General features: G+C 37.1%; 1 protein-coding gene across 1 annotated transcript; it reads right to left on the bottom strand.

Moving 5' to 3' along the window:
- Positions 1–2667: 2667 nt before the first annotated feature.
- On the bottom strand, positions 2668–12067 carry LOC117319661 (ammonium transporter Rh type B-B-like; the record flags this gene model as incomplete). Its single annotated transcript, XM_033874439.1, has 4 exons — positions 2668–2831; positions 5041–5185; positions 8196–8346; positions 11875–12067. Coding segments are annotated over 4 exons (653 nt in total), but the record flags the coding sequence as incomplete, so codon positions are not given.
- Positions 12068–13798: the final 1731 nt, after the last annotated feature.

Here is a 13798-nt window from a genome sequence, read left to right as displayed (position 1 = left end):
CTCATTAAACTGTCCCATGGACTCCAACAACCTGATGTCCACCATTAAACTGTCCCATGGACTCCAACAACCTGATGTCCACCATTAAACTGTCCCATGGACTCCAACAACCTGATGTCCACCATTAAACTGTCCCATGGACTCCAACAACCTGATGTCCACCATTAAACTGTCCCATGGACTCCAACAACCTGATGTCCACCATTAAACTGTCCCATGGACTCCAACAACCCGATGTCCACCATTAAACTGTCCCATGGACTCCAACAACCTGATGTCCACCATTAAACTGTCCCATGGACTCCAACAACCTGATGTCCACCATTAAACTGTCCAATAGACTCCAACAACCTGATGTCCATCATTAAACTGTCACATAGACTCCAACAACCTGATGTCCACTATTAAACTGTCCCATAGACTCCGACAACCTGATGTCCACTATTAAACTGTCCCATGGACTCCGACAACCTGATGTCCGCCATTAAACTGTCCCATGGACTCCAACAACCCGATGTCCACCATTAAACTGTCCCATGGACTCCGACAACCTGATGTCCACCATTAAACTGTCCCATGGACTCCAACAACCTGATATCCACCATTAAACTGTCCCATGGACTCCAACAACCTGATGTCCAACATTAAACTGACTTGAAGGAGTCTGTAGTATGTTTGATAGTCCCCAGACCTATACGAGGAATAGAAGGACTTGGCCAGGTCTCTGTTACAAATTAGCATAAGTCATTCGTTATGATCAGCCTCATATAAAAACAAAAACAAGCCCCTCAACAGAGGTACACAGTTTGTTACCCATGGGAATCCCTATTAGAACCAAAGACAACACATATGTTGTCGATCAGATTGTCCATTATTCTCACGTCATTTTCTTTGGACCATTGTCACATGTTATAACGAAATATGCTCCCGTATAGTTCACACTTATGTCTTCGTTGATTTTACATCTTGATGTTTTTTGTTTTTTTTTTAAGTTAGATACGATGATTCTTAAGATCCCTCTGCTGCACCTACGAGGATACACATGTTACTTGTGATTCATACAGACTTCCCCCTATCATGTTTCATAGTCTAATGAAAGGGAAATTGCATTTTTGTCATATCAACACATCATTTTAATAAAAAAAAAACGTAGGTTAAACCATAATAGTCAGGTGACACGAGGGGGTAAACTTGTTCGTATGTAATAACGTGTAGATAATAGAGCTAACGAGACGTTTATATCAGGATTATAAATCTACAACACGACGCCAACAGATATAGGTGTAAAATAGGCCTGATAGAGAGTGACTGGGGGACTTAATGGCCCAGCACGCAGAAATAAATGATTTATCACTTGTGAAAGGAAACACGACCAAAACAAGCGAAATTGCGATATTATGCTTTATCAAGGATGCGGTATTTATGACATTGTAGCAATAGCATAGGATTCGATACTGCAATTTGGAGCCCAGGGTATCGTTTCACAACGCTTCGTAACTTACGAACGTTCGTAAATATTTACGAAAAAGTTACGCAAAACATACGAATTTCGTAAGTGCGTTTCACAAAGGTGTTCGTAACTTTTTTCGTATCTTACGTCAAAATCGTACGTTCTCCCGGTAAAAATATATCACTCTCTAACTTGGAGGTAAAAAAGGACGACACTTCTGGGGTGAAAATTGTACGCCGGTCCTATTCCCGGGTCACGTACACAGACTTTGAACTTTATTTTGTTCTATCAAAACAATCGTATTATTGATAGAAGATCAATTTTTCTATAAAATTCCCATTCTTATTGTTTATCATGAGGTAAAACAAACAGCAACAACGCAATTTTCACAGATTTAGCTCAATGCCCATAGACATACATAATGTTCTTAAAATAGACCATATGTTGGCACAGTCTGCGGATATGCGTACAATTAGTTTCATAACAAGGTGTATTTTGCCGGCATCCCTCCTCGACATTCAAAACCCGGTTTCCGACTCGAAACAATCGCTCACAAGGCATAGTCGTTCTCTTATGCTAATTTGTAAATGAGTACGACGTCATTTTCTGTTCAAAAAGGTATGTTTGCGCACGATTTTAAATTGTTTTCGTAAGTTACGACAGGGTTGATATGGCGTAAAGTTACGCAAGGTTTTTGCGTAACTTACGAACGTTCGTAAGTTACGAAGTTTTTGTGAAACGCTTAGTAATTCGTAAATGTGACTTACGCAAAATTCGTAAGTTACGAAGCTTTGTGAAACGATACCCTGATATCTAATATCAACTCCTGCCTCTGGCCTCGGCCCTATAGGTCATATTCGCGCCATAAACCAACATGTCGATAACAACAAAGTGCCACAATTGACATCAGGGATACGGATTTCAGAAAATCAACTGAGGACAGAATAGTCAGTCGGTGCGGACCATATTACTCATAGTTACGTTTGACGATCATATGTTACTGAATCAGGTATTTAAACTGATGTACTTTTTGTGAAGAATTAAAAAAAATGCATTGTTAACGAACAACGTAAAAAGCAAGATACAAAAAGACGGTGATTGCCAAGGGTCACTTGAGAGTTTGTCTCAGAGGACCCCGAATGCGGACAGATAGTAAAATGTATTGCTTCCAGAAACCTTCGCCAAGCAATCTCTCTAGTAGTTTTGCTGCAACTCACCATATCGAACTTGGCGTTTTTGTCGACACACATGGAGAAGGCGAATGTGGCCACGGTACAGGCGGTGAGTGACAGATAGGTGTTGACCAGAGCTCGATGTTGTTCGTCCCCACTGGCCGCCCCGCCATTAAAGCTCGGCCAGTAGATCCACAGAAACACCGTGCCTAAGTAAAACAACAACGGGTCAATGAGAGGCCAACGTATACTGTACAATACAACACAACAACGGGTCAATGAGAGGCCAACGTATACTGTACAACACAACAACGGGTCAATGAGAGGCCCACGTATACTGTACAACACAACAACGGGTCAATGAGAGGCCAACGTATACTGTACAACACAACAACGGGTCAATGAGAACCCCACGTATACTGTACAACACAACACAACACAACAACGGGTCAATGAGAGGCCCACGTATACTGTACAATTCAACACAACACAACAACGGGTCAATGAGAACCCCGCGTATACTGTATAACACAACACAACACAACACAACAACGGGTCAATGAGAACCCCACGTATACTGTACAAAACAACAACGGGTCAATGACAGGCCCACGTATACTGTACAACACAACACAACAACGGGTCAATGAGAACCCCAGGTATACTGTGCAATTCAACACAACACAATAACGGGTCAATGAGAACCCCGCGTATACTCTACAACACAACACAACACAACAACGGGTCAATGAGAACCCCACGTATACTGTACAACACAACAACGGGTCAATGACAGGCCCACGTATACTGTACAACACAACACAACACAACAACGGGTCAATGACAGGCCAATGTATACTGTCCAACACAACGACGGGTCAATGAGAACCCCACGTATACTGTACAACACAACACAACACAACAACGGGTCAATGAGAACCCCGCGTATACTGTATAACACAACACAACACAACACAACAACGGGTCAATGAGAACCCCACGTATACTGTACAACACAACAACGGGTCAATGACAGGCCCACGTATACTGTACAACACAACACAACACAACAACGGGTCAATGAGAACCCCACGTATACTGTACAACACAACAACGGGTCAATGACAGGCCCACGTATACTGTACAACACAACACAACAACGGGTCAATGAGAACCCCAGGTATACTGTACAATTCAACATAACACAATAACGGGTCAATGAGAGCCCCGCGTATACTGTACAACACAACACAACACAACAACGGGTCAATGAGAACCCCACGTATACTGTACAACACAACAACGGGTCAATGACAGGCCCACGTATACTGTACAACACAACACAACACAACAACGGGTCAATGACAGGCCAATGTATACTATACAACACAACGACGGGTCAATGAGAACCCCACGTATACTGTACAACACAACACAACACAACAACGGGTCAATGAGAACCCCACGTATACTGTACAACACAACAACGGGTCAATGAGAACCCCACGTATACTGTACAACACAACACAATACAACAACGAGTCAATGAGAACCCCACGTATACTGTACAACACAACACAACGACGGGTCAATGAGAACCCCGCGTATACTGTACAACACAATACAACAATGGGTCAATGAAAACCCCGCGTATACTGTACAACACAATACAACAACGGGTCAATGAGAACCCCGCGTATACTGTACAACACAACGACGGGTCAATGAGAACCCCACACATACTGTACAACACAACACAACACAACAAAGGGTCAATGAGAACCCTGCGTATACTGTACAACACAACGACGGGTCAATGAGAACCCCGCGTATACTGTACAACACAACACAACGCCGGGTCAATGAGAACCCCACACATACTGTACAACACAACACAACACAACAAAAGTTCAATGAGAACCCCGCGTATACTGTACAACACAACGACGGGTCAATGAGAACCCCGCGTATACTGTACAACACAACACAACACAACAACGGGTCAATGAGAACCCCACGTATACTGTACAACACAACAACGGGTCAATGACAGGCCCACGTATACTGTACAACACAATACAACATAACAACGGGTCAATGAGAGGCCAACGTATACTGTACAACACAACACAACACAACAACGGGTCAATGAGAACCCCACGTATACTGTACAACACAACAACGGGTCAATGACAGGCCCACGTATACTGTACAACACAATACAACATAACAACGGGTCAATGAGAGGCCAACGTATACTGTACAACATAATACAACACAACAACGGGTCAATGAGAACCCCGCGTATACTGTACAACACAACAACGGGTCAATGAGAACTCCGCGTATACTGTACAACACAATACAACACAACAACGGGTCAATGAGAAATTGTGAACATAAGGTTTTAAATCTTACCGATCATAGAGAAAATGTCGGAGTGATATACTGCCCCTTCCTTTGACGACTTTTCGATGTCTTCCGAGAAGAGAACTCGGGAAACAGCGAGACCAAAATAGGCACCAAATGCGTGGATGTACATCGACTCGCCTACGTCTTCAGCCTACAAATAGAAACCGCATTTTGCATTCTGCAGCGACATACACGTAAATATATCATGGATGTACATATCCTCGCAGGCCTATGTCCTCTGACTGCAAAACAAAACAAAACAAAAACAAAAAACTGGGCGGTATTATCAATTGTAATATTTCTGGAGTGTTTTCTTAATTTTCACTGACCAATTTACTACTTTCCTCATAAGAACCTATTAATGAGTTGACCTGTTCGTGCTAAAAATAGCTAAGCTGGGAAATTCCCCATGCATTGGTGACCTGTTCACACAGGTCAGCAGTCTTTGCCTCCAATCACGCAACTTCTACTTTGGACAACAGCCAATCAGAATGCTGGAAACAAACGATTCTTCGGCATCAGTTTGTTTACAATATGGCAGACGAGAACCTCCAACAACTTTTCGCTACAATAAACTAAGAGGAATTATTTAGAGGAAAAAATACTTGTTTAACACCCGGAAATATACTTAAAGTGCAACAAAACTATTCCGGTCATATTTAAGTTGTTTTTTATTTGTTTTAGTTGGCCATATTACAAAAGAGTCAATGCCTTTTGTGTTGGGTTTATGTAACAGGGTGATATATATTCATGTTGTGTAAGAATGATATTCTGGATGTTGCTATTATGGAAGGTCTTGATGTAAGGAACCTAAAAAGTTTGTGTGACAGCATAGTTATGTAATGAAATATTTCAGAAATAATTAACGACGATTCGTGTATTATTGCAGGATATACAACGAGGACGAGGATATTTTGCAATTGAATTAATAACAAAGGCCGCAGGCCTGAGTTATTAATCAAAATTGCAAAATATCCGAGTCCGAGTTCTATATCCTGCAACAATACACGAGTCAAAGTTGATTATTTCTTTTCTACCATGTACTGTTTAGTTCTGAGATCGACCTCTGTAAAAACAGCAAAGAAACCCCGAGAAAACCTTGTAATTTATTTCTTGAGTATTGCATAATTTGTTGATGAAATATACAGGCAATACAGCACTACGATCAAGATAATCTATTATATGTCAATGATTTTGAAAATTTAAAAAAAAAAAGAAAAAAAAGGGGGTGGGGGGCTTGGTAGGATTCGAACTCGCGTCATGATAAAAAATTATTGAAAGACTAACCCATTAGCCCACTCGGCTATAGTAACCTTTTATTAAACGGGTGAATATTAGATATATAAAATTGTTACAGCCGTGACTCCCGACCGTGTATTATTGGCACGAGCGTGGGTTATTGGAAAATAATACATGGTTTTAAACCAATCAAAACTGGCGTTGCATGGCAAACATGGTAGAAAGCGGTGTAAGGACCCTAATGTTGTGTGTTACCGTACAGTATATAAGAATGTGTGGAATGTGAGTTATTTAAGTCACATGACATCTACGGACATTTGTATTGGTCATAGCTAACAACTGCATGGTTTTTAACTAGACTAATTTCACTCAGCACCAAAATATTCAAGGTAAAGGTTGAAGAACTAAGGAACTGGGTGCGTTTTTAACCATATGTGTCCCATTATAATAATAATTATTATTATGTATATTCTGTATGGTATTATCAGAATATCGGCATTATATACAGTATATAGAGGATATCTAGCAGTGTCTTCAGTAATACCAAATATATTTCACGAGTGGGGCTAATATTTTGATATTTTTCACGAGTGCGCAGCACGAGTGAAAAATATCAAAATATTAGCCACACGAGTGAAATATATTTGGTTTTACAGAAGACACTGTTAGATATTCTGTTTATTTCATTTTTTATTAACGAAAACCCTACCCCGTATGCTAACTAGGACTACAGCGATAATTTGTAAACAAAAAAAGTAGTTTCCCCTGTCCAGGTGCTGACATATATGTCGGGCTTTCTGATTGGTCAATTATTTTGTTATTTTCTAATAATTAATTTGATTGGTCACTAGTGAAAAATATGATATTCTTCACTAGTGAAAAATATCACTTTTATAGAATGAATAATTTTTTATATTTCACTGATAAAAATGTAATAAAAATTGTTATTTTATTGCTTAATTATAATATGCTGATTAAATGAAAGATAACGGATGAAGTATATAAGTTTTCAGTATTTGTATATGTGTAATTTATATTCTAAATTAGAACTGTTGTATAAGGTAGATATATTATTCCATTTTCAGTAGAGCTTTACTTGTACATACTGAGTGATAGAACTTCCCATCATATGATTGGATGATTAAGAGCCAAAGAAATTCAGTAAACCTATGCAGGATATGTAGAGTAAGTTTTATACATAAGATATATTATATTTATTACATTTTTACCAGTGAAATATCAAAAATTATTCATTCTATAAAAGTGATAAAATATCATATTTTTCACTAGTGAAAAATATCACTTTTGCTGATTTGACCAATCAAATTAATGATTCGAAAATACCAAAATAATTGACCAATCAGAAGGCCCGACATATATGTCAGCACCTGGACAGGGGGAACTACTATAAACGTATGCAAACTTTCGCTGTAGGCCTAGTTAGCATACGGGGTAGGTTTTTCGTTGATAAAAAATGTAATAAACAGAATATCTAACAGCGTCTTCAGTAATACTAAATATATTTCACGAGTAGGGCTAATATTTTGATATTTTTCACGAGTGCGCAGCACTGTTAGATACCCTCTATATCTTTACATGAAGCAATTGAGCCAAAAATGTACTACTACGCATTATTGATAACTTAAGTATATGTAAAAGTTATGTCCCTTGATCTGAATAGACCATTAGTTTGTGAGAGATTCGAATGAATGTGTAATGAGTTGTATTTTTTTGTACTTACAGTTTTTTTTTTATTAAATACGGAATAAACGACAGAAACGAACCCAATATTGTTTAGATTTATTGAAAACCATTAGAGAAAACAGTGTAACATTTCCACGAGGCTTTACGAACCCGGTCAAGAGTGTTCACCTCGGCCTGCGGTACACCTCCACAAAAGGCAATAATTATATAACAGTTACCTTGAGTTTGTCGAGTCCGATGTACTCATTAATCTGACTCAGCACGACCTCGATGAGCCCCATGACGATGAGCTGGAGAGGGCTTGTCTTCCCCAACACAGCTCCGAACGAAATCAGGACTGTCGCCGCTGCAAAGTCGGCGCTCAGCATGCTGGAATAAATAATGAATTTTCGGTTTGTTAATCAATTAAAACCCACAATTTATTTTTCTTCTTTTTGTTTTGTTTTGTTTTGTTTGTTTGTTTGTTGTTGTTGTTTTTTTTTTTTTTTGGGGGGGGGGGGGGGGGGGGGGGGGGGTCATATAATACCACTTTGTAGCATGAATTAATGTATATATAAATCAAACTGGTGAAATAGCAGATCGACCCCCTAACACTTACGACAGATCAACCCCCTAACACGTACGACAGATCGACCTCCTAACACTTACAACAGATCAACCCCCTAACACTTACGACTGATCAACCCCCTAACACTTACGACAGATCAACCCCCTAACACTTACGACAGATCGGACATGTATCAATGATTATTTTAAACACAGGTATACTCTCTAACACACGTGGAAAGTAATTTTTTTGCATATCGAGTATTGGTTTTAGATATATGTGGTAAAATTAATTACCACGTGACTATGCTAATTACCACGTGACTATGTTAATTACCACGTGTCTATGTTAATTACCACGTGTCTATGTTAATTACCACGTGACTATGTTAATTACCACGTGTCTATGTTAATTACAACGTGACTATTATCATAATCCGAATCAACTTCCTTTAACAAACAGAAACGTGGCAAACTTTGACGCCATTGTAGACCGGATACCATGGAAACGTTACAAACCTAGCTCTAAGCGAATTTGCAGAACCAATTTTTGTAGACATCTTTGCAATTACAAAAAGATATTCACTGTATTTTGAATATAGCTTAATTGGCAAATATGTTTAACTTTTGAATAATTGTCATTTTGGGCCAAACAGCATGTCGGGATTAAGGCATGCAAAAATATATAGCAAATATATTCAATTTATTTATATATTAATAGTAAACCATTTTTCAAAGTTCCATGTTGATCTTTTTTCTATGTGTACTAAGATATGATTCAGAATTGATTTTGAGAGACACCCAGTCGACCAGCTTGTGTGGGTTATTTTTTTATTGGTAACCACGTGACACTGTTTAAGCCAATCAAGAAAAAACAACATATTTGAAACAGTCAGAGATGTTGGTACGGGTAACGTTAGTGTTGGGTCTATCTCACTGTTGATGGACACTAGTGACCTTGAACCTTAGTGTCGCTGTTCATTTTTTATGGTGCCAGCTAACACCATTACGTAGACGGCGTGACACCCGCGGTGTGATGGGTAATTACAGGAGCAACGATCCCGCGCGGACAGTATCTGTTCTCGTTCTATCCCAAGATTTAAATTGAATGTAATATATACCTTAAGGGAAACCATGTGAAGATTTGACACCACGGACTTATGAATATGTGTCTGATACGAATAAACACCCTTCCATCAGACAGCTAATTGTCCGGATACATATACACCACACACATAAGTCGGCCATTCTGTCACTAGTATTCTGGATTTGTGTCACTGTGGTCGTTTTCGCCAATTTAAAAAAAAGTTTTATAGATATTGATTGATCTTCTGCCCCGTCTTACCAGAAACTTGTTTCAGCTGTACCAGAGCTGTACTCGAAATCAGCTTACCTTGTCCAAATACACGTAATTCCGGGGTATCTTTTCTCACGAGATTTATCATTTATACAATTTTCGAGCACTTGGTTTATACATAATAACATTTCAGTACTTGGTTTATACATAATAACATTTCAGTACTTGGTTTATACATAATAACATTTCCATACTTGGTTTATATAGAATAACATTTCAGTACTTGGTTTATATAGAATAACATTTCCGTAACTGGTTTACACAGAATAACATTTCCGTACTTGGTTTATACATAATAACATTTCTGTACTTGGTTTATACATAATAACATTTCGTACTTGGTTTATACATAATAACATTTCAGTACTTGGTTTATACATAATAACATTTCCGTACTTGGTTTATCTATAATTACATTTCCATACTTGGTTTATACATAATAACATGTCAGTACTTGGTTTATATATAATAACATTTCCGTACTTGGTTTATACATAATAACATTTCCGTACTTGGTTTATATAGAATAACATTTCTGTACTTGGTTTATATAGAATAACATTTCAGTACTTGGTTTATATAGAATAACATTTCCGTAACTGGTTTACACAGAATAACATTTCCGTACTTGGTTTATACATAATAACATTTCTGTACTTGGTTTATACATAATAACATTTCGTACTTGGTTTATACATAATAACATTTCAGTACTTGGTTTATACATAATAACATTTCTGTACTTGGTTTATCTATAATTACATTTCCATACTTGGTTTATACATAATAACATGTCAGTACTTGGTTTATATATAATAACATTTCCGTACTTGGTTTATATAGAATAACATCTCCGTACTTGGTTTATATAGAATAACATTTCAGTACTTGGTTTATATAGAATAACATCTCCGTACTTGGTTTATATAGAATAACATTTCTGTACTTGGTTTATATAGAATAACATTTCTGTACTTGGTTTATATAGAATAACATCTCCGTACTTGGTTTATATAGAATAACATTTCAGTACTTGGTTTATATAGAATAACATTTCAGTACTTGGTTTATATAGAATAACATTTCAGTACTTGGTTTATATAGAATGACATTTCAGTACTTGGTTTACACATAATAACATTTCCGCACTTGGTTTACACTAAATAACATTTATTCTATTTTTACCTATTGCGACTTCTGTATCCGTTTTCATGACCTCGTTTGTACATTTGTACACTGAGTGTCTACGACATTCAGTGACGGTTTAACGACGGTTTTATTTCTATGTTTATTTATTTATTTCAATTTAATTGCAGAGTGTCATCCCGCTGTTCTGATTTGAAAGACATTACGTAATACAGTAAACACCAAATAAACGTGTTTCTCAGCGATGATATCATATTCAGATTTTGAATGAGACTTTTAATAATGTAGTATTAGGTGACAGTCGGACGTGACAATTCATATTCGCTGAGTAAGCACATAACGCGATAAATTTTACTGATGTTATAGAACCTAACGACATTACGTGATAAATTATACTAATGTTTAAGAATCTAATGACATTTCTCGTCGCCCTGACCAGTTCAATATTGGAAACATGTAATTATCTCCCAATTTTCTAATTAACTTCATTACGCAGTACCAGAATCTGTTTTGAACTGTCACCAACTGTGTAATTTTGGGATAAAACCCTCCTAGTAAGAGATTGTCAAGATGGCATTTTATAGACAATACTGACTCCCCTACTACACCGATCGTTAATTTGGTGTCCAATGACCGTACAATACTGACTACCCTACACCGATCGTTAATTTGGTGTCCAATGACCGTACAATACTGACTACCCTACACCGATCGTTAATTTGGTGTTCAATGATCCTACAATACTTACTACCCTACACCGATCGTTAATTTGGTGTTCAATGATCCTACAATACTTACTACCCTACACCGATCGTTAATTTGGTGTTCAATGATCCTACAATACTTACTCCCCTACTCCGATCGTAAATTTGTCTTCCTCGTGTAGAAGTTGATGAATGACACCTCGGACGATGAGCGCCCATTGGATGATGACGGCGGCGATGAGGAGGTTGATACTGACAGCCGAGTAACCGTATCTCTTGAGGAATGTCATCAGAAATCCAAAACCGATAAATATCATCACATGTACATCCTGGAACACTGCAAAACAACAAAAAGCATTAATGATAGCTTATCTCATGATATTAAAGGTCAAATGGTCATTATTGTATTTACCCGATTTTCTGAAAAAAAAGCAGAAAAACACACCCAGTGTGTAAAAATATAATGGAAATATTCGCCCAGTGAACAAAAATACAATATCCAGAGTATGAAAAATACAATGTAAATATACAGCCAGTGTAAAGGAATACAATGTGAAATATAGAGGTGTGACAGAATGTCTTAATTGATTATTTATCTGCTTAATCTTTTGTTAAATATCATTTGAAGTTAAAACTAAGGTTGGTTACATCGTAAGGTGTGTTACTATTCATCGATCATAGCTACTAACATCTTTAACTAATCAATACAAAAAATGTGTTACGTATACATCAGTAGATAGTGATAAGTTATGTTATTGTTACAGAGAGACAATGATTATCATAAATACAAACCGTTAAGTCTATAATATACACTGAATTCTGCCCTTTATGTCTGCGTAATTCACAAAAATTAGTCCCTTGAGTTTAGGTATTACACAGAATTTGCCCCTTTTAGTCTACACAACACTCAGAATGTGGTTTCCGAATGTGTCAACTCATGCTTGAGGTTTCTTTACCGATTTTGAAATCATTCAGAAACGGGGAAAAAAACAAAAATAACAACAAATCAGATCAAATGAGGTTCACGGTCTGTATTCCACTTGATCTTTACGATACCGATTAGGATTTTCACGTTTCTCTAGACTTGACAAACATTCTGACTTAATTTACATAACTGATTAACCAGTGGTGTAAGTAAACACTGCCCTACATGTTTGGACAATTAAGGACCATTTAAACTTTCCTAGATTTGATGTATACTCCGGTATCGATGGCCAATTATAGGAGATTGAAAAAGTTTGAAGATAAAGCACTATTAATACATTCTAAACATACTGTATAACATGTGTCTAAAGGGTTGTAAATACACTCTAAACATACTGTATAACATGTGTCTAAAGGGTTGTAAATACACTCTAAACATACTGTATAACATGTGTCTAAAGGGTTGTAAATACACTCTAAACAAACTGTATAACATGTGTGTAAAGGGTTGTAAATACACTCTAAACATGCTGTATAAAATGTGTGTAAAGGGTTGTAAATACACTCTAAACATACTGTATAACATGTGTGTAAAGGGTTGTAAATACACTCTAAACATGCTGTATAAAATGTGTGTAAAGGGTTGTAAATACACTCTAAACATACTGTAAAAATGTGTGTAAAGGGTTGTAAATACACTCTAAACATACTGTATAACATGTGTCTAAAGGACTGTAAATACACTCTAAACATACTGTATAACATGTGTCTAAAGGACTGTAAATACACTCTAAACATACTGTATAAAATGTGTGTAAAGGGTTGTAAATACACTCTAAACATGCTGTATAACATGTGTGTAAAGGGTTGTAAATACACTCTAAACATACTGTATAAAATGTGTGTAAAGGATTGTAAATACACTCTAAACATACTGTATAACATGTGTGTAAAGGGTTGTAAATACACTCTAAACATACTGTTAAAATGTGTGTAAAGGGTTGTAAATACACTCTAAACATACTGTATAGAATGTGTGTAAAGGGTTGTACATTTGTAAATACATTCTAAACATACTGTATAACATGTGTGTAAAGGGTTGTAACTAAAAACTTAAACCCTATGTATGAATGTTTAAAGGGTT

This window comes from Pecten maximus, unplaced genomic scaffold (genome assembly GCF_902652985.1).
Source record: "Pecten maximus unplaced genomic scaffold, xPecMax1.1, whole genome shotgun sequence".
In the NCBI taxonomy this organism is placed as follows: domain Eukaryota; kingdom Metazoa; phylum Mollusca; class Bivalvia; order Pectinida; family Pectinidae; genus Pecten; species Pecten maximus.
Note: the sequence above shows the minus strand (reverse complement) of the source record. Positions and strands in the feature narration are given on the sequence as shown.